The sequence below is a fragment of the Chelonus insularis genome, unplaced genomic scaffold (assembly GCF_013357705.1).
Source record: "Chelonus insularis isolate UGA/USDA-ARS -01 unplaced genomic scaffold, ASM1335770v1 contig_93_pilon, whole genome shotgun sequence".
Taxonomy (NCBI): domain Eukaryota; kingdom Metazoa; phylum Arthropoda; class Insecta; order Hymenoptera; family Braconidae; genus Chelonus; species Chelonus insularis.
The window spans coordinates 499,623-522,799 of NW_023276782.1; the positions used below are offsets into that span (position 1 = coordinate 499,623).

General features: G+C 29.9%; 3 protein-coding genes across 6 annotated transcripts; 2 read left to right on the forward strand and 1 right to left on the reverse strand.

Moving 5' to 3' along the window:
- Positions 1–1,215: 1,215 nt before the first annotated feature.
- Positions 1,216–13,520, forward strand: NitFhit (NFT-1 protein). Of its 3 annotated transcripts, none has more exons than XM_035092077.1 (5): positions 1,216–1,323; positions 12,286–12,439; positions 12,508–12,870; positions 12,974–13,186; positions 13,281–13,520. In XM_035092077.1, the coding sequence occupies exons 2-5, from the start codon at positions 12,314–12,316 to the stop codon at positions 13,440–13,442; spliced, it is 864 nt and encodes a 287-aa protein (XP_034947968.1). In that variant the 5' UTR covers positions 1,216–1,323; positions 12,286–12,313; the 3' UTR covers positions 13,443–13,520. The 3 variants fall into 3 exon arrangements, with proteins under 3 accessions (XP_034947968.1, XP_034947967.1, XP_034947966.1); XM_035092076.1 differs by lacking the exon at positions 1,216–1,323 and adding an exon at positions 11,976–12,171 and having other exon boundaries at positions 12,272–12,439; XM_035092075.1 differs by lacking the exon at positions 1,216–1,323 and adding an exon at positions 11,976–12,171.
- Positions 12,901–14,607, reverse strand: EMC3 (ER membrane protein complex subunit 3). Its single transcript, XM_035092087.1, has 3 exons — positions 14,290–14,607; positions 13,934–14,190; positions 12,901–13,855 (listed from the first exon to the last, which is right to left on the reverse strand). The coding sequence occupies exons 1-3, from the start codon at positions 14,436–14,438 to the stop codon at positions 13,497–13,499; spliced, it is 765 nt and encodes a 254-aa protein (XP_034947978.1). The 5' UTR covers positions 14,439–14,607; the 3' UTR covers positions 12,901–13,496.
- Positions 14,608–14,723: 116 nt separating this feature from the next.
- LOC118072320 (putative uncharacterized protein DDB_G0282133) lies at positions 14,724–21,679 on the forward strand. 2 transcript variants are annotated; one of them, XM_035092070.1, is made up of 7 exons: positions 14,724–15,341; positions 15,446–15,600; positions 15,744–15,920; positions 15,982–16,124; positions 16,194–19,937; positions 20,010–20,780; positions 21,277–21,679. In XM_035092070.1, the coding sequence occupies exons 1-7, from the start codon at positions 15,081–15,083 to the stop codon at positions 21,480–21,482; spliced, it is 5,457 nt and encodes a 1,818-aa protein (XP_034947961.1). In that variant the 5' UTR covers positions 14,724–15,080; the 3' UTR covers positions 21,483–21,679. The 2 variants fall into 2 exon arrangements, with proteins under 2 accessions (XP_034947961.1, XP_034947962.1); XM_035092071.1 differs by having other exon boundaries at positions 21,234–21,355.
- The last annotated feature ends 1,498 nt before the right edge of the window (positions 21,680–23,177 follow it).

The following is a 23,177-nucleotide window of genomic DNA, read 5'->3' on the forward strand; positions in this document are numbered from 1 at the left end:
ATTAATTATCTAACATGTGAATTGCTCAACAATCTGCTAAATTACTCTTTCATTTATTCATTCATTTTGTACATTAAATAATTCATCAAAAATTATGATAAAATTTAATCGAATTTTTTTTTAACTATGTGGTAAATAAGAATTTTAATAAACTTGTTGTAAGTCTAGTCTTCAGGGACTGAACTTTAAACTTCTGCTTTTAATATTTTCTTCTTTCAAGACTTGCAATAAGGCGTATGTAACAAATTATTTAAAAATATTTCAAATGCTATTGGAGTATTTTTTTTTATACATGAAATTTGTTTCTCTTGCAAGTAAATGTCAAAATGATCAATTTTAGTTTTGAACTTTATCCAAAAACTATTCGGTGGATTTCAATTAAAATTTATTCGAGTCTAAACTTGCTATACTACAACATAACAAGAGGGAGATTTTGACTACAAATCAGTTTAATAATACTTGGAATATCATCGAACAAAGTGTTGTATGTTTGAATGGAAACCTAAACCAAGCTAAGTACTTAAGAATATAAGATACCTACAAGCTGTGCTTATTATTATATTATTTTGATTGTATTCAAAACAAATATAATAGAACAAACAATTATTCCTCCTTATTATATAATTATTTATCCACTTAAAATAATCGTCCTTGCATTTTTAATCATTTCGAAGACACAAGAGGTTTCATAAAAATTAAATTCCTAATATTCGCACTCATTACACCGAGCCCTCGTCTTTTCTATTTACGATGGAAAAAAAAATTAGCAAGAAGTTTAAAAATTTATGGAAACCCTTAATGGAAAAAATTTTCACTTGTAAACATCGTTAAAATTTTAAATTAAGCACAAATTACTCATTCTGTCAGTAAGATCCTCATTCGCGAATTTGCTGACTTGGCCAAACAAGAATTGATATTCAATCCAAGGCTCCCAAAGCCTGCAAACGGTAAATCAAATCATGCCAGACAAATTGGATTTTAATCGGAGGGTACGGAAAGAGAAAGAGAGGAAAAAGCTCAACATATATAGACACTAACCTCAACTCAATACTTGGGGTTCCCTTGGCATTGATGCTGACAATGACGTCCCGAGGATACTGCTGTTGATTCGTTTTGTCTGTCGAACACTTGGTGGAAGTCACTTTGCCGTGCAATGTTTACCGGTCAACCGATTCGCGACGCGTCGTGATATTACGTACAAATCGGACACCATACGCGCGTATACGTAATTATCAATGTTTATATTCGAACCGTTAAACACGACTTGAACGAAATGACTTTACAAACAGTAAAACAGTTTAATTATTCAGAATGAAACAACAGGTAAGACTAGTCACAAGCTATTCCATTTATTGATAAATTTATCAATTATTATATCGTCAAATACACTAATTATTTCACCAAGTTTATTTAAAGATAATTATTTTATAATTAACAACAATAACACCACTATTTAATCCCAAATTTAAATTAAATGTTTAATATTTCAATGTCTCTGTTTTAAACATGCTGTTTTTCAAGCAGCCTAGCATGTAGGTTTGACAATTATTGATAAACTTTTGCCAGAAGAAATATTTGAAAAGTCCAAGGGAAACTAATATAATAAATAAAATTTTTTGTCTGTATTTATATCGTTAACTTTCTCCAAACTTTCTTCACAAAATCAAACTCGACTTTCACAGATAAAACTGTCGTCTGTCTTTCTCTTGCTGTCTATTAAGTTGTTTAGAACATTCTCGGGTTTATCGTGTCTCTTTAAATGACTTTTTGAAGCTCGTTAATCAATTCAGCAGGTGGATTCTTCCCCTTCACAAAACCTAGTCAAGTCTCGGGTACTCTTGTAAGCTCTCTCTTTCTCTTCTAATGCTTGAGATATAAGGAAAAGAAAATAACAAAAAATACAAGGCAACTGAGAAATGTTGGTATACTATTCTCTTGTCTCTTTTTTTAAGACTTACTCCACTCAATTTCTCTTTCCCTCACATTTAACGAACTCACATGAGAGTGGAAACGCGTGTTATGCACGATTCTCTGAGGCATACAGACTCGGAAAAGTCGCGCTTATTTTACCCTTCAGCTTAGTAATACTCTGCTTTTTCGAAAGAAGCTTTTTTGTATCAATCTCACTACAGTACTTTCACACACCAAGTATCAAAGCAATTAAATGAACAACGCTGGCAAAAAAATCTATGAGATAATTTTGGCTTGTTGTCTAAGTAATTAGAATAGCCTTTGAACTCCTAAAAATAAATCAGTTTAAACCCCAAAAAAATACAGAGTAATTATCTTGATAAGATCAATTGAACAATCTACACATTTGATGATTGGGACTTGGTTGATTAGCAGAATATTTTCTCATCAAGATTGGCGCGAACGCAGTCAATTGTTCCAAATAATAAATGTATCATAAGCTACAATTGACCAGACAAAGCTCTATTCAGCTTCACGATTGCGTGTTTAATATGAATAATGATTGGTGATGGGCTGTCAAGCTTCAACAGTCGCTACGAATGGTTGTACTCTTTATCTTTGTCCTGGTCTGTTTATGCGGCTGGTACTGGCTCGCGGAGTGTGTTCGTCGGGTCGCGAAAAGTAACTGGCAAGTCTAGCGACGCCGGTAAGCTCGAGTCTGCGCTCTCGTATCATTTCTGCTATAGCAGATATAAAATATAGACGATACCGCCACGACTACACCAGCGGCTGGGCTTTCGCTGGTGCTTTTCCAAGCGACTCCACGACCGGTGTGCCAGCACACCGCAACACGTTTCTCTCGTTGCTGAAATAGTATTTGTGATGGCTTTTAGTATATTCTGCTCTAAAATATACCACAATGCCATTTCTCATATTTTTCATTGCTAGTTCAATTATTTTAACAATTGGTTTCGTGGTACAAGTATAAATTTAAAAAAATTGTTTCTTTGTTTTTATCTATTGAGCTATATTGAAGATTCGACTTTTAATTAAATGGATATAAAGTTTATCTGTGAATTCGTCTGATTACTTGAGAATGTTTTTCTAGGATTTACTCGCATTAAATAGTTTGAGATACTGATGTAAATATATTTCACTGATTCTACAACTTCGATTACCGAGTCACCAAATGAATATTCCTGAGCTAATCCTCATGCCATTAAATTAACTTTCAGGCCGAAGTAAATTCATTAGATGCAGCAGAGGAATCTTAATATAAGAGGATTTTAAATTTATATGTAGTCCTTAAATAACTACATAAAAAGGACGCTATAATAGCATTAACTGATGATTGCTGAAATAATTTTCCATTTCCTAATTAAATATTTTTATATTTTGTTTTTTTACTCAGAACGTATGACTTTTATTCTTTAAAGAATTCTCTATTTCATTAAATTACGAGGAGAAATGAGAGAAAAAAAAAACAAGAGAAGAAAATAAAAATACATAGAAATTCTGTTGTTAAAAATTGAAGCGAAAATTATCGTTAAATAAAAATACCAGTTATTTCTAGTAATGTACTTTCGTGTAAACATAGACCTACTCTGCTAGCAGACTTATGATTGGCCTACAGTGGAATAAGTGGATAAAACAACGTTTTTTATCAATGTAAAAATAAGTTGGAGATAATATTCAAAGATATGAGTTATTCAATAACAGAATATTTCTCTTGTGAATTCTGTAAGCACGTTGATCCTCGGCATTTGCCTATCCGGATAGAGACATCAGGCGCAAATAATGGTAACCACCTACATCCCGACCGGACGGATCTATTTTCACGACTATATTAGCCTTTCCCGCGACCGCGAACGATGTACGTATTTCAAGCTTACATTAATTTACACACATATTGCCATCTACTTGCAAATTTATTATTTATCAGTAAAGTGAATATTAATGGACAAAACCTAGAAATAAAAAAAAAGTAATTCTAGTGTGGATAGAAACTTAGGAAGACTAAGTAACTTACTACCTTAAAGAACATTACAGCTGATAACTAATGCATTGATTTTTACAAGCAAGCTTGATGCATCGTTATGTGGTCAGCAACATGAAGGAATTCTCTCGGTGGAGCTGCAAAGTACACAGAGACCATTCTTCACTCGTATCTGACCAGCAGCATAGCGTGGTTCATCACGCCTTGCAAGTGGCGATCAACCAAGACACGTGTTTTCTTCTTAAAGCCAACCTCAGTAGAAAAGGTTTAAATATATATGGAAGAAACTTACTAGCTGCCAGCAGTAAAACAACTCTTTTATGTGAATGGCTCTGTGGTAAGTGAAGAATTATATTGATGATTAATGTTGCAAAAGTTTAAGGATTTAAGTCACTCCGTCTGGCTGTTGCTCTTCAAAAAGAACAACTATGGGTAATTAAAAATAACATGAATTTCGAAAGATCATGCTTGTAAAAATCAATGCACTTCATAAAATCTCGAGACAATCACACATTTTACGTGAAGAAAAGAAAATTAGATTATCATGAAAATGAAATTATTATTATGAATAATAAATTCATGTTAAGCTTTCTAAATAATTTATCCTCTTTAGGAAAAAAAATAAAACAAGACTAAATTGAAATAAGGTGTACTGATATAAGTAATCGTGTACGAAAAAAACAAATTCAGTGGTATATTTTATGTATTTTTACCTACACAAATGTATACGCGAATATTTTACCAATGTAAAAAAAATTATATGTTTATTTTGTATTATAAAACTACAACTTGTTAATGTAAAAGTATTGTCAATATTAAACAGCATAAGGGAAGAATTGATTTAGTCCGAACACAGATGTATAAAATGAAATATTTTTCTCAAATATACGAAAAATAAAAGAACCAAGAATAAACAATTCAATAAATATGTTCCTTTTGTGTCTGTATGTTATTATTCAAATCCTATGGTATTAGCACGATTGATATTAACTTCGTAAATTTGGATTTATAGATAACTAAAAATTCAAACCACAAACCAAATAATTATATTTAACGTACTCTACACATAAAAAAAAAACTGATGAACTTTTAATATTATAAAATTATCTCAGCTTATTTAATGAAAAATTGAAACCATGAAATCAAATTCATTTTGAGTAACAATTTTTTGCTGAGTTTATCCATAGCCCACGAGCAACCATTTATTTCAATTATATCAAACATGAAAATAAAATTTAATGAAAGTAATACAGGAATGAAATTGCTTGGATAAATCATGTATATATATCACAATTCTATTTTTAATAGCAATATATTCATAAAATAATGATATCATGATGTTCGTATCTAACAACTATATAACGTACCTAACAACACGATATGGATTCAAACGAGGTTACTTGCTATGCATGATGTATCACAGTAAGCTTTCGTTATACGTGTCTTCGTTATCCTACCGTTCATGTTTCTCCCTGAATGTCGTGTCCCCGTCACTGTTGTCGGCGTGACGATAGTTATGTCATATATTACCTCCAAGTTTGGGAGGACACTGTATCTCTTAGTAGTTTCGTCCCTTTGCTAAATTTAAGAACGACAATAACTCGGTATATCCATACCAATGAGATGCAATATTTATTCATCACTTGATAACTTGCCTTCAAATTCTGAAATATATTGTTCCCAATGTTAAATTTTTAAAAAGCTGTCCCTAATGTAATTAATGCAACAACTACGCAAATTATTTGAATCCAATAATCTGTATAGTACCACTCTATCTATTTCATGTTACTATAAAGTCGAACAATATTTAGATATTGGCATATAGAGTACAAATTTAATGGTATATTTGATAGTCTGTGAATCTAATCTTGAAGTAGAACGAATATGTTCAAATAAAAATTTAACTTTGTTTCATTCTTATGAATTTTATATTTTTAATCAAAGAACAACTGAAATAGTGAATTGAATTTTAAAAGTAAATATAACGTTTTACTGATACATACATACATGTGTCAAAAGTTCAACTATAGAAAATGTATTGAAAACATAAATTTGAATTTTATTACTTTCATTGATGTCACAGATTCAAAATGAATCTTATTTTATTTAGATAAAATAATTGATATAAAATAAATAAAAACTTACCTTGAAATACGCCCATTATTTTATTCAAGTCAACCAATGTTGTTCACAATTTGATCTAACAATCCGTGTCCTCCATCCAAGCTTCTAAACCGCCGCCATTTTCAACTCCACAAGTGTTTGTCGCCACTCATTTGTTATTTGAATTTGTAACAGGAAAAAATGAATAATAGCAACGTGTGAATCTGAAATAATAATATTAATGTTATTTTCGTCATAGAATTAGTCAATCTAACTTCTGATAGAGTTTGACATGATGACTAACAATAAAGATTCATGGTATTACATAAACACAGCAAAACAGTAAACGAACAAAAACATTCAGTAGTCTGTCACACAACCCGAGAAGCAACTTGAAATGTGTATATAACAAAAGTTTCAAACTTATAAGATGTCACGAACTTTCAAAGATAAAACAACGAGACGCGTACACTTACTCCAAGCTCCACGATGTAATACTCATGACGCTTTGTATAAAGTGCGCACATGATTGCGCTCAGGATCATAACAGCTTATATGTACGAGTCAATTTGTCGCTATACTAGCGCTTTGAAATAAAACGGTTTGGGTGGTAATTAAACTTTATATGTATATGCCAAGACAACTGTTATTTCACCTCATGACAATTTTTGTTTTGATAAATACAATAAATACTAAAAACTGCATTATTATTTATTATTAAAATAATTTCTAGTATAGAACTTGAATTTATGAATCCTTTGATATGAAATTAGACCAATTGGAAATATTTTATAAATGTTACAAACAATTATAATCCAGTTGTAAATAATGAATTAACGGCATAACCATTTTCAATTAAATTAAATTCTGATACAAATTATTCAAGTTTGAAATTTCACTATAAATGATAAAAATATAAATACTTTATCATCAATTTTAATTACAAATGATAATTTTATATTATGAAAAGAACTATTGAAAGACGGAAAATTGTACAGAATTGATGTATATAACATTTGAGAGAAATGATATGCATATTATATCTTAATTGTTGAGCAAAAAATAATTTTTAAACAAAATAAATTCAATGAAACATTGGATTTCATTGAATATATGATATAAATCCTTGCAAATTATACATTTACAGATAGATGATGTAGCAGGTAAAATTATTTTTCAATCACTGGATCCAATCCATTGAGAGTATTATTAATTTATAGTAATGAAAACGGAAGAGCAAATTTATTAGTTAATAGTTCAGGAGCATTAGCAGCAACTCAAATAACTACTAAAGTTAGCTTAGTACATTCAATTATAATTGGTAATATTATATTGTAAAGCAGGCTCTTTAGAATAAGTATAACTTACTAGAATATTCCGTTGATTGTACTACACAAGAATTATTATAAGTAAAGATGAAGTAGCTCACACATGTTGAACTTTATAAAGTTTTAGAGTATATCTATAAGTATGTCAAGTAGAAAAAAATAACTTGCCATTTGATTAGAATATTAAGTCAAAATTCTTTCAACTACTTACATCTGTAACTGTTAATTAGCTTAACTATATTAATTCACATTTACACACTTTAATATTTTAAAAAATCCCAATGTTTTTAATTAATCAAAATGTAATAAGCCATTGAATAACATTTATTACCATCTATATCTCCTATTGTAATCAGCTAATAGAATTTTATTTGCTTGATCAATCAACTATGATACATTTGATGTTCTATATGATACCTCCCTTATAAGACATGTTGAATATTTTTAGTTTTTTTGACATCTCTTCTTGATAAACATCCATATAATAATACTAGTAATCATAAATTATATACATCACTAAATTTTTTCTAATAAAAAATATTCCAAGATTTTCTTTCCATTTTATTAATAAGTCATAGTGGTAATAATGTTTTTGTGCTACTGATAATTCTCTATGTAGATAAAATACTACTATTATAACGAGTATAAAACATATATTGCAGTAGATCAGTAATAAATGTTTGATTAATTCAATCATAATATAATATCGAAATAATATGAAACTTTTTTACAACTAAACTCAGTACTCTGGCAAAGATCATCTTTTACTATTTTCCATAGTTATAATAAGTTGCGTCGTGACATTTTATTCTGAATTTACGATCGATATAGCTATAAGATCATTATCCTTATACCTTTTCCCATTATCGTCTAGTAGGGCTTATTCATAGATTGACTTTTTCAAATGAAAAAATATAACGCTCGGATCCTGTAATGCTCATGTAAATAAACGACTTTGCTTCAAACTCTTTAATGAAAGATCAATATTTCTGAAGTCATAATAGTAACTTTTATAACTCATAAAATATTATCATAAAAAAAATTTTGCATGTATCATCCAAGATAAAAAAAAATATACAAGTACAGAATTTTTTTAGATAATTATGCCTTTTACTACAAGATGTAATTTTTCAGATGTATAAAAGTGCGAAAAAGTAGTTTTCTGGGCAGTGAACACACTGTGTGCATTTGGCAAATGACCCACATAGCTTCACACTCATTCTACGATAGCTGATGAGTACAGTGCCAGTTGGCTCATTCAGAGAGTGTGTAATTGACTGTATAAAATGTTTCCGAGTCTCTTTTCCATTGTAATAAACAAATAAAACTGAAATAAAGTAGATACCTACAATTCGATATACTGATCCCGTTATTTTCCCTGTAATTTAAACAGTCCAGAGGGAAATCTTCGTGTTCCATTTGCAATCACGATAATTGTGTATTCTATTTAAACAGTATTCCAGTACTCTGTTAACTTAAGGCCGGCATACATTTTCAAGAATTTTTAATTTAAATACTGTTTAAGTAAATATTTTTTTAAAAATAAACTCATCTATATTTTACCCCTGTATAACATGTATTATACGAAAACTTTTGTTAGCTGTAGTAAAATCAAAAGAGTTATATATTTTATTCATAAAAAATTATTTAGATTGATGATACACTTTCAGTAGATTGCAGTGTCAAAATCATCAACCAGTAAAAAAAAAATGTCAAATAGAATTTTTGATTTTCTAGTCAATAAATTCCCTCAAATAAAATATAAATGTAAGTTAAATATTTATATTTAACTCTCAAACAGAAATGTAACATTTATTTGATTGGTCTGTTTGACCGATTCTCCTTTAAATCAATCAGCAACTTATTTAAACAAATATGTATGCTAACTGGAGTAGTAATGATAAATCGTCAGAAAGATATATTTTCAATGTCCCTTTGAAGCATAAATTTATGATTCAACACACGCTGAAACATCATAAGTTTCTTCCCAGCGTGTTAGTTAGAAAAGCTTTGGTGTTTTGGCAAAGTTTATGATACTTAGCTGGACAGGAATGCCTATAAAAGACACTGTGTAATATCTAGTGTTGCACAATAAAAATCTAGTACACGAAGACCTCTGTAATAAACCTGAGAGAAGGGTAACCTACGTAATTACATACCGTACTGTGCACACTAATCCTCATATAATAGTGAAGGAAGTTTGGCAAAACGCCAACCACACGAGTAGATTTGCCCTTCACTGTCTTCTGTGTATACTTTAAAACTGGCAACTATTTGCCCAGTGTCGCACGTGCCTTCTTTTTAAGGAAAATACTACTGTTGTCTTCATTTGTCATAATTTATGAAGCTTTTAAGAGCAAATGGAAATCCTTTTTTTGTCCACTCCTAGCGAAGTTGAGTTCGCTGTGGTAAAATTGACTAGTTTAAATTAATCCATTTATAATTTAGAACATTTTGTGGAAAACTTTTTAAAAACTATTATTATTATTTGAGATTCTTATTCCCACAAAAAATGAAAAAGGTACTATCTTTTTGCCACAAATATATCTACTGCGAAATTTTTAAGTACTTAAAATATCGAATGCAATATAATTATTAACTTTGAAGAGATCAAAGTTGTAACTTTTTTTTTGAAACAAAGCATCAACTGAATAAGATAAACTTCAAGTCTTTTCCTTTGTAAGCTTTAAATATTTTGTTTGATAAAAAAATTCAAGTAGCTATCTATTTTGAAGAGTTCATTATAACTAGTAATAGGGTAGAATTATTGTTTTGAAATATAAAAATATACAAACCATCTAGTGCTAAAATTTAATTGGAACAAATTAACTTGGCTGTTTTGCTAACAACAAAACTTGAACTGTTGATATCCATAATTGTTCATATTAGTTGAAAAATATCTTGAGAAATTAGAAGCTCATGGCTTACAAATATACTGGAGAACCAATTATACCACGGCTTTACTCTGACGTCTTGATTCCTGGAAATATAAAAAATATTATACAAATGTTCTAACTATTTGATATTTTATGAAAAATCTTTCCAAATTAAAGGCAATATTTATAAAACTAAAAATTTAATGAAAATAGTGTTTTTTGAATTGAAATCTTTTTTGTTATGATAGATGTAAAGTTTTCTGAACGTAAATATTTCATGAAAAGAAGTTTCAAAATTATATTGTGTTTTATTTTGCAATAAAATTTTCGTAAATTCTTCTTTGATGATGAATAACAATTTGCAAGAAATTTCATCCCAAGTTTTCCTTGGAAAAGCATTAAATGTGGATGAAATTTCAACGCAAACATTGAACTACAGTATACATCAAACGAGACACAGTTAAGAAGATGCAATACTTTTAAATTTGCGTCAACGCGTACCGCAGCTTCTCATTTCTTATGCCCTCATTCGTTCCCTTAATGAGGAACACGTTTTAGCATCCAAAGCACGAACCGTAAATCGAAACTTGAAATCGGGCATCACGATTCGTATCACGTTACTTCACGTTGCCTTGGGAAATATCGAATTATTTCCCGCAACTCAATCCGCGAAGTCTTGGGCACATGACGACGTGTCCTTCATAAATCCTATTGGCTATTTGTGATAAAACGCGCCTCGTATCTTTTATACTTGATGAATTTTCCTGCAAGCTCAGTTAGAACTTTTGAAATATAGTAATATTACAAATAATTCCAATACAACTATCTCATAAAGACTCTTTTCTCTATACACTTATCTATAATTTTGTCATATTTCTCTAACGAAGCATTGATTTCATTGTATATAATTTACGAACGAAAGAGTTTGAAAATTATGTGACAATTTATACCATTTATTGTCTGTCTAACTTGAAAGTCGTCCAAAAGAGAATATATTCTATTAACTCAATGCTGGTACATGTGTTGTCTGTTGTAGATGTGACCTTAGAAACGTGGAATTTTCCTTGATCTCTCTTTAGCCTTCTCTGAGACTCTTTTCCCGCACTCGAGAGCTAGCTAACATCATTTCCGAATTCCGGAGTGTCGTCTGCGCAACTACAAATTTCATTATTCGCATCTCAGAGTTTAGGAAATAAGCAGAACTGCTCTTTTGCTTAGGAGTTCGAATTCATCTCCAAATGTAATTTGAAATCTGAAAAAGTTCATAAAAATTATTTTAATAAAAACTTTGAAATATTCTATTACCCTGTATTTTCAAATTTATCAAAGTTTTTTAACAATTGTTATTTCAAGTCAATAAAGCTTGGCTAAGGGTAATAAAGAGAAGTAATAAGATACACTACCAATTCATCGATCACATTTTTGAACTTTGTTATCATTCTCTTATTCCGATTTATTTCATTAATTATTTATATAGTACTAATAATTAAAGTTCATAGGTAATACATGAATATCAATACCATTTTATAGACAATTACATATTTCTTGTTTATTACGTTGGAGTAATACGCATTTTGGTTTGCGACCGTTAATTATGTATAGTAGCGACGTCTATAATTTTTTTAAATTAATTTATAATTATTATCTCATTTATTAATTTTACCAGCGATCAATAAACCAAATGTGTGTAGCCATGATAAATTACCGACAAAACACTGTTTTATCTTTTAAATTTTTTTTTCATTGCAGTGATAACATTTATCAAAATTTCAGATTTGCTTTAGCTTTCTTGTCAGATAATTCATTTACAACGATTACAACAGTACTATAAACATCGTTGGGTAATAATGAATAAAAAATTTGAAAATTAAAAAATAAGAGACAATTATTTTTATTGGCGCAATATGATTAGAAATCATCAAATATTAGTTTATTATTCTTCAAGAATAATATGGAGGTAAAACAAATATAATAAATTTAAATATTTAACCAGAATGATTTTTTTATTCAATTATTTATATTTTTTCTTTTTTTCTTCTTTGTTGTGTTCTGATAAGGATTTTTCTAACAGACAAGTGACCAAAAAATTCAAATCAACAATGACAACATCAACATCAAGAAACCCTTTGATAGCTGTATGTCAAATAACATCAACTCAAGACAAAGATAAAAATTTTGAAACTTGTAAAAATTTACTATCTCAATCCAAAGATCGAGGAGCATGTGTATGTATTAACAATTATAAATATATTACAATTTTGTGGAATAAATTCCTAAATTTCTTATTTTATAGATGGCTTTTTTTCCTGAAGCTTGTGATTATTTAGCAGACAATAAAAAAGATACTGTAGCAATGAGTGAGTTCCAAGATGGGCCAACAGTGACAAAATACAAAAATCTTGCAATAAATTATGATATGTGGTTGTCACTGGGTGGATTACATGAAAAATTATCTAATGATTCAGAGAAGATAGCCAACACTCATGTTGTAATCAATAATAAAGGAGAAATTGTATCTTCATATAGAAAAATTCATCTATTTGACATGGAGAACAAAGATACAGGTGTAAGATTAATGGAATCAGATTATGTGATGGGAGGAAGTGAAATTGTTCCTCCGATACTCACTCCAATTGGTAAATTAGGTTTGAGTATTGTATCCTTTGAATAAAAAAAAATAGTTGGATAATTGGAATAATTTTTATTTCTTAATGTACAATTATTTACTAATTTTTGGAATTCTTAACATGAAGTTAAAGTGTTACGATATGCGATTTGCGGAGTTATCTTTGATACTCAGAAATTTAGGAGCTGATATTCTAACATTTCCATCAGCATTTACCTATCAAACGGGGGCATCACACTGGGACGTTTTACTACGAGCTCGAGCGATTGAAACCCAATGTTATGTTATAGCTGCCGCTCAAACTGGCGTACACAACAAAAAGCGAACTAGCTGGGGTCATTCTATGGTAAATTGCACTTAAATATGATAAAAAAACTTTTCAATAAATTTTAATAATAATTTTAATATTATATGTAACGATTTTTCAACATATTTCACAGATAATAGACCCATGGGGTACAATTATAGCACAATGTTCAGAAAAAATTGGTATTGCTGTCGCAGAAATTGATTTACAGTTGTTAGAAAAAATTCGTAAAAATATGCCATGTGACAATCACCGTCGAACTGATTTATATCCACTGATGAAAGTGTTACATTAACAAAGAAGTAAACGTATGTTGTACTTGATTTCGACTTGATTAGCTATATTTTATTTAAGAATAAATATTATCACTATTTTCCGACTTATTTTTAAGCCCAACAAGTTCTAAGTCCACTCCATTTAATACCCAATTGTGTTCACAAATTTCTAAAGCTTCCCATTCAGATTTAAATGCTGCTTTTGGATCTGGAGGCATTGACATAGCAGCTCCAGACACTTGATCTTGAAGAATCTTTGATGTGTCTGCTGCATTATTTTCTCCAAGGACTAGAGTATATATAGATCTCAATCCAAAAACATTAAGGAAATACCACGATGCTGATGAAACCCATGCAGCATCTAATGTTTGTAATTCAATTCCTCTTTGAAGCATGGGTTTGAAACGTAAAGTTAAAGGAAATGGTACCTTTGCTAGAATAAAAAAATTAATATCTCATGTAATAAAATTCAATTACTAATATTTTATAGAAGAAATGGTCTAAAACATACTGGTAACAAAACCAGAAAACATCCAGTTTATCCATCCTCCTATAAGGACCATTGGTAACACATTAGTGACATTTCCCTTTAACATGTCAGTCATCATGCTAGGATCTGTCATTGGATTTTGCGAAACGGGTGCCCGCCTTTGAGTTTTGAAATAACCTGTTTCTTCATTATTAAAAAAATGTCTTCGAATTAAAAATGCTGATTTAGGAATGTATTGTCCATTTTCTCGAATAAGTCTTGATCGAATCATTGCTTGACTGAAAGTTGAAAATCATTGTTTATGCTAAATAAACTACACTATTGATCTACGAAATATAAGTTTATTTACAACTATTATTGTTCAAAATTATGCATACCTATCTTGAACTTGAAGTATTTCAACTTTCTTCTGAGAAGCCAACAAAATTGATACATAATGTCGAATTATTCCAACAAGAAATGTAATTACAACAATTGGTAAAAATACCCAACCTCGAATGTTTGGATCTAATAATAATTCAGCCATATTTTTAACTAATTAATAATAATAACAAACAATATAAATTACTTGTTCTTGTTTATATAAGTTTATTGATTATTCCATATCTAATTTTGATCTATTTATTTTTTTAATTTTTATAACAGAAAGAGGGAGAGACAGATCCCCTGTCTGTAAAAAAATAATGAACACAGATTATAGATTAAAATGCCCTATAGATTGTGAATGAACAGCTGTATAGCATCTCCGTGGTTTTAGACAATTGAGTTGAGTCACTGGTAAAAAAGTTCAGTGGAAAACTCAACCGATAAAGTCGAGAAAGAAATTAGCCAGCGAAGTGGAACTAGCTAAATTACTGGTGATTTCTTCGAATTCACAATTGAACCAACTGAATCTTGCATAGATGTGCCTAGTACGGATGCTAGGAAAGCATAAAGGGCACTCAAGTGCACTCATCCCACGCTTGTCGCCATATTAAACTTTAATGTTGAGTGATCTGCAGGATAATAATAACAATAATAATCATAATAATAATAGTTGCAAGTATACTCGGTTTCTATGCAAGTTTTTCATTGATAAAATTTTATAATTTAGAGTATTCAATTGTTTTTATATTTAAAACTACATAAGTGTTGAGAGAATTTCAATAATACTAATTGGTGTATCAAAATGAATAATGACAGTGGTAATGAAAGTAGTGAGTGCGTAGATCAAGTAAAATTGAATGAAATAATTTTGATAGAAAATGATGGAACTTTGTCTCAAAAAGAATGCCATGAAACAAAAACCATCTACCACTCCGAAAGTATTATGGTTGAAAACAATTTAACAATGGAAGAAACGTGTAATGGAAAGACGGCTAATCAGTTTACAGATGCTACACTCAAAATTGAGTCATCAAAAAACGATGAACCTTCGCCACTTAGCGCGGTTAGAATTGAAAATTTTTTTCAATCGATATTCTCCAAATGATGACAAATATCAACAATTTGTCTGATTTCAACGGAATGAATTCAATTTATTTTCTATTTCAGGATAATTCGATAGACGATCCCACAGAAGAACAATTATCCTTTAATGACAGTTTAAGTGATTTAGAAGATAATGAAGAATTATCATCGTATTTTGGTCAAACTCCAATCGTTAAGCATAAATTCGAATGTTGTTGTCAAACATGCAATACACAAAGGTTTGAAAATTAATTCAATTATTAATAATAATGATTTAGATGAATTTCAAAATTATTTTTAGATGCTTAACGTGTACAGCATAAATTTAATTTAATTCAAGTGTCAACATCATTGATGAATTATATTTGATAACATTTTTTAGGGCCTTTATTAGAGATAAAGTACAAAGAAGTTGGCATTGGCAAAGTCAAGGTCTCAAAATTCGAGAATATATAAGAGCTTTATTCAATGCAGCAGTTGAATGTCCTTCTGTGCCTAATATTCCTAAATATGAATTTGATGAAACTCAATACAAACAACTACAAGAAATAGTCAATGAGTAAGTACAACTGAAGTATAAAATAAATACCAGTGGTTATAAAAAAAAAAATATCTTTCAGATTCGTATTAAACTATCCACATAAATTATTCCTCATGCTAGCTATACAGGCTCAAGAATTTGTTGTTGAATTGAAAATTGGTATAATGCAACAATTTCCAAGTAATATTGATATTGACCAAATAGCTGAAACATTTCTCACTCGTAAGCTATTTTTAATATTACCTAATATGATAATGAAAATAAATTAATTTTTTATTTTTCATGTAACAGGTCTTCTAAATGGTTATGATGTGATTATAAACACAGCTATACAAGTAAGTGAGCTAACAAAATTACTCGAAGAAAAACATCTCAGCAAATTCAATCTTACGTGGGAATTTTTCAATAAAAAACTTTATCAAAATTATGTATATCTTTATGAGCCAATAATACGAAATATTTTGCCATGTATAATGCGTCAATTACAAAAATCGTGTAAGAAAAATAATGATGGATATAAATTGCTTCTTAGACGATACCTCGATTTTGTTGACGAAATGATGAAGACTGCCAAATTATGGGGTGAAACCGAATCATTAATAGATGAATATAATGTAGAACAAGTTACTCGTATACTTAACACACGTAAAATTGATCCAGATGTGTGGACTATTTCGACTATAGAGGAAGCATTGAAGGTTGAAAGCGAACGAACAATGGATGTACCTGGCGTTGAGTTAGGTCAAATACCATTTGATTGTTACTTCGTTAAACAATTGAGTGAATTGGAAGCTACAAACCTTGATAACACCAAATTTGTTCGTAAAATTCTAGATATATGGGCTAAGAAAGCTTATCAAATATTGGCAGCTGACTATTTGGGAGGTCATTGGTTTGACTATAAACAGAACCTTTTAATAGAGAATTCAATAAATCACAAAAATCTTGATTATTATTTCGGTTATCAAAGTGGTGGTGCTCTTGTTCTCAACAGTCCAAATGACAGTAACATCAAAATTGAAACCAATTGTTCTGTTTGTGGAGACTTAACATGGGTTTCATATTTGGTCATAAATGGAAGAACTAACGCTGGTTTATGTGCACATCCTGCATTACCGAAAAAAGAAAAACCTGTAGAAGAAGATCCAATTACGCAAAAAATACATTTTAAACGTTGTATTTGTATTTATCGGCATCTAGCTGAATGGCAAGTAGCAACATTCCAAGGATTATTATTATTTCCGCCGTGTTCTTGTATACTAACTATCGGACATTTTACTCCTTCAAATTTGGAAAGTCCTGCTACTTCAACTTGCTTTTGTGTTAAAAATGATATCTCACCGATAAAAAAATTACCTGATAAAATTGTCAAACAGAAGACGTTATCGCCTCACGAACAAAAACCTTCAGACCTAAAAACATCAAATAGCGCTAAGGTTACATCAACATTAACACAGACACTGCATTCTGCAGTTCAAACATCGACTATTCCACATAAATGTAATGACCATGACAATCATCACGCTAAAGGGTTAACTAATGGTCTATCATCAAAAGATACAACAAAAACTACAGAATCTTTTAGCAAAATTCGAAATTTAAAGAAAAATCATAAAAATATTAATAGTAATAATATCAACAATACTCATGCTCATAACAATAACTCATCTTCCCACAACTGTTTAAATAGACGATCAAATGTTGAACAAATAAAAAGAGTTTCTTGTAACGGCGTTGATGGCAATCATTCTGATTCTGCAAGTATAGGAGATTCGTGTTCATCTGCTGATTCTTCAACACCACGAGAAAGTGGTCGGCACTGTGACTGTTGTTATTGTGAAGTATTTGGTCACGGTGTTCCTTCAGTAGCATCTGTTAATAGAAATTATAATGAAACACGTGAAAGATTACGTCAATTACTTACGAAGAAAAAATCTAAAATATGTAGTACAGCTTCTTGCAATTCAACACCAAGTCCAATAGAATCGATTATTATCTCTAATTCTAATTCAGGTCATAGCGAGAATAGCAATTCAAATTCAATTTCCAACAACTCTGAACCAAAACCAAATATGCTAGTTCATCAATTTATAAACTCAACTGACCAAAGCCAGAAGCAAGATAATCGAGATCTAAATACACTGCTTGACTTTATTGAGGGTAATCAGCAATCTATTAATAGTAAAAAAGACATTAATATAAAAAAAATTGAAAAAAAAGCAAGGCAAAAACAGAAAAAACTTGAAAAAAATTTGAAAGAACAACAGGAAGAATTAGATAGAAAGAAACTTGTAGAATTGCAGAAGAAGACTCCTGGTGTAACAATTACAGTAGTTGATCCACAAAAACCAGTATCTCAAAAATTATTATTGAACCGAAATTTACCTGAAGTATCAATATTACCGGCTACAATTTCTCATCAACAGAAACACATTAATAATAATGAAAATAGCCGGAGTTGCATAAGTAAAAATAGTAGTAGTGGTGGTAATCATAGCAATATTAGCAATAATAGTATTTCTAAGAGTAACAGCAGTAGTAGTATTAATAAAAACAATAGCAATACAAAACAGCGAATGACGATTAATAAAGAAATACCAGGTGAGAAAAAGGGTACTCGTGTAATTGGTATTAATGAAATATTAAACTCTAGTCATTCAGCAAAAAGTATTAAAGATCAAGAGAAATTGAGTAAAATGAGTAAGAATACAATACTTAATTCACAAAATAAAAAACCATCTGAAAGCATAATGTTAGACCCTCAGTCACAATTATCATTAACAAAGAAACAAAGGAAGAAGTTACGACGTGAAATGATGAAGAAATTAGAGGAAGAAAAAAAGAACCAAGAACAGAAGCAACATGAGGAAGCTGAAAGTCAACCACAAATCGTCACGATTAAAAGAGTAATGGAATCTAATAGTGCTGAACCGACTGTTACAATTACACTGAAAGGCCAGACTCCAGCGGAAGATAAAGTTCTTTTTACATTAATTAATGGACAAACTAAAGAACCGGTTCAAGAGCAGCAAGCGTCTCAAAATTCTACAGGAAAGAAGAAGAAGAAAAAAAAGAAAAGCCAAGATGCTAATAATCAAGCAGCTCAACAAGTCAATCAAATACCAGTAAATCAGCTAAATGGTGTAAAATCCAAAGTTCAAGGAGTAAAAGGAAATGATAAAGTTTTGAAAGATCAGTTAGTGAACGGTAAGAATAAAATAATGGAACAAGAAAATTCTCAAAAACTATTTTTGACGATTACCAAAGAGTTAACTCAAAATAATACAGATAGTAAATCGAAAAAAAATAAGAAAAATGTTGAAAATAAACAGCCTCTAACTCCACTACAACAAAAAAATAATACAAAAGGAAAGAATCAACAACATGAACCGGTTGAAAATGAAAAGAAACTGAAAAAAGTTAATACAACAGGCCAACCACTTGCTGAGATTAAAATTCAGTCGAATGTCAATAATCTGACGAATAATGTACCTAGTAAGAAAAAAAATAAAGCACTAAAACAACAAAACAGCAATAATAACAATACTGATAATAATAATAAGAAAAATAATAATCAATCTGAAAAAATAAATAATAAAAATAATAATAAGCAGCCAACAGTTGAAGTAAATAGCAGCCAAATAACTCAGTTAAAGACTACAATAGCTCAACAATCTATGTCTAAACTCCTACGTACAAATATTCAACAGAATAAAATTAATGAACAAAATAGTAACTCATTAAGCAGCCAATTAAAAGATGCTAGTTCCAAGATAAACATTGAAAATCTTAGATTACCTCCTGGAATAACAATCACTAAAGTTGACGCACCAGTTAAGCCATTGCCAATTAAATCTACGCCACTACAAAAACAACCTACAAATGCATCTAAACAAGCCACAATAATAGCTGCACCAATGTCTGCCAATAGTATGCAGTCAAATTATAGTAGTTCAAGTTCACAGTCACCAGGTAATGTTATTGTAGTTGACACTGGAAAACTTAAACAGGACCTTCTTCCAGACAATGAGAAAGGTAAGATTTTTATCATCATGTTTTTTCTAATATTTTAAAGGTAATTTTGAATCCATTAATATTTTTATATAGGCGCATCAAGAGAACAGAGTAATACAACAAGTAATAGTAAGAAGAAAAAGAAAAAGAAGAAAAATAATAATGCCAATAATACCAATGCTGATAATAATAATTCTGCCAATGGGAATAATAAATCTGGAGTAATTGTGATGTCGAAAAAGAATAATGACTTAACATCCAAGTATTCAAATAATGAGCAAGCTAGGATAGTTCATAATCCTGGATCGAATATGGTAACTATACGTAATCCTGCGTTCGGTTCAGTTCCAAAAATGGAACCTCTTCAACAAGCAGCTATAATAAAACTCTCAGAAAATGGGATGGTGACGATAAGAAGTCCAGCTTTACAACAGGCGATAAATGCTGGTTTAACACCGCCTCCAAAACCGGATTTCATTGTTAAAGGGGATTTTGTAACAGGAAATAATACACCTAAATCAACAACGCAATCTAATCATATTGCGGAACAAAAATGCACTAGTAATGGATTTATATCATCTAATATCTCTGAATTAAGAAACAAACTATCAACACCTCAATGTGGTAATATATCCAGTTTTGGAAATATTCAAATAAGTAAGGTAACTAACGGCCAATTAATACCAGAGAATGGAATAAATCTCAAAGGTACTAGTGTTACACTGACTAAAATCAATAGTCCAGAAACTGTTACTACGTCTAAAAAGAATAATGATAATCAACAACCAACTGGAAATAAAACAAAAAAGAAAAAGAAGAAATCAAGTGGTACAAAATCGTGTGGCGATGACTGGAATCTCGTTGGTGAGAAAAAATGATATCAAAATATCAGTAATTATTTATCATTGTTTTATTCGTGATTTTCCTTTCGAAATTCACAAATTTATGTAACTCAATTACACATATACATGCATGTATGAGTAATATAAGCATATAGTGCTAGAAAACATTTTTTAATTTTTTTTTTTCTCTTAATGTTCATTTCTTTCTCAATATATAGTTTAGCTACTTATTCTATTGTTTAACTATTATTCTGTCTGTTAAAATTGTGCTACCAAATAAATATTGAAATAGATATTAAATAGATGATTTAATAAAAGCAATATTTTTTCCAAAAATACTTTTTCGTTCATTTTGAAAGTGCATATTATGAATATGCTCTCCCAAATATATTTTATCACGATGAACTTTCAAATATAACTTTTGAAAACTTTCATATCAATTAATAAATGTTAATAAGTACATGAATATTTATAGAAATGATCCATAATCCAAAGTATTGAAGACATCTCTTTTCCAGAGAGTGTATTCACGCCAAAAGATATAGACCTTGAGGACGGAGAAATGGATGATGCTGAACGAGAATTGGAAGCTTTCAAACGTTTCTGCTTACAATCAGTACCACCACCACGTAAAGAAAAGGTTAATCTCAATATTAAGGACATTGTCTTAAAGAAAAAATCATCATCTACTGCCGCATCAGCAGCAATTATAGCTGCTAATTAAGTTTAATTACTTTTATCAATATATTCATGTATATAATAATATTAATAAATAATAATAACTATAATAAAACTGCCATGATGGTGAATACTACACACGAGATAAAAGAGAATCATGAAAATGATGAGTATAATATAATATTGAGAAGATTATTGTTCCAGATAAGAGTTACAGTGAATAAATGTACATATTAATAGTAAGTGAAGGCTATCAACCTTTCATTCATGATCTGTAGATACGAATAAGTTATTAACAGATTTATTTCTCTGATTATTGATTATGATTACTCCTTTTTTATCAACGTACAAACGATTAGTTTAGAGTTTGTCAGTCCTCTGTAGACATGTATATCTAGATTAAATTTATATGGCTTGTGTACGTATTAAAAAAATAATTATAATGACATGACAGCCAACGACAGCACATGTCTAAATACATTTTACATTGCATTTATATACAATGTATAGATTAAATAAATAATTATTCATTTTTCACTATGATTTAGCTCAAAAATCTACAAATTATGTATTTTATACGATCAACTTTAAATCTTAATTGTATGTAATTGTGTATATCACTGAACAATTAACAAAAATAAAAATTAAATAATAAAAATGATTTTTAATTCTAATGCATTGAAAGAGGTATCAAATTATCATAAATGTTTAACTAACAAGATAGAGTTATATAAAATAATAGAACAATTTAACAATCAAATAATCATTTAAATAATATTTATTTTCTTAAATTGAAATGTAATGTGATTGCAAATCTTTGAGTGTATATAACCGATACCGTAATAGAAGTATATTGTATGCAGTATGACTTTTGCGTACTGTTCAATACCACCTATTTTATATTCATCAACAGTGCTGTCACACATGTGACATCTTCTGTCATGGGTGTCATGACCACAGGCGCCAGATTGGCGGCTTCTCACTACATATTATTTCTATTCTACTGTTGAATCCTGCTTACATTAATAATACGTCGCGAACATGAACATGATCTTTATTGCAGAAAATACATATTCTCTGCGAGTCACTTTCAACACTGTTGAGAAATTTAATGTAGAATTAACTGATATGTCATTGAATAAATTAAATAACGATTGATTATTTTTGTTTGTGAATTTTTAATTTATTGTCATGTATCAAGTATTTCGATAAAGAATGTTATCGATGAGCAGATGAAATATTTACAAAAAAAGTAACGATTCATCATACTTTTTTATTATTGTAATAAAGTCTTGTCAATAAGTCTATAGAAGCCTATAACTTTTTATTGCTTTTATTTTTGAACTTTTTCGAATTCACAGACAACAGATGTTAGCTAAAAATGCACTTTCAGATTGGAGGGTTGTACTTTAGTGTGTGTGTATGCGTGGATGTGTATAACGTGATATACATTTAACAGTTGTAAATATAACTTCTTGACGCTGAGACGTCTAACTGTCTGGTACTCTTGCAAAAATAGGACTCAGCTTGATTCAACGTTTCAACAATCGACGACGAAACTGCGTACACAGAATAACATGTACAATAGTTTACTGTCTTAAGTCTGGGATTTTTGTATTAATAGGGATTTAAATTTGTCATCAACTATTATTATAACATTATCTCATCGGCTAAATATTGCTCCGACTTCACTAAATATTTATAAGTTTCGACGAATATTGGAAAACGATTAAATTTATAA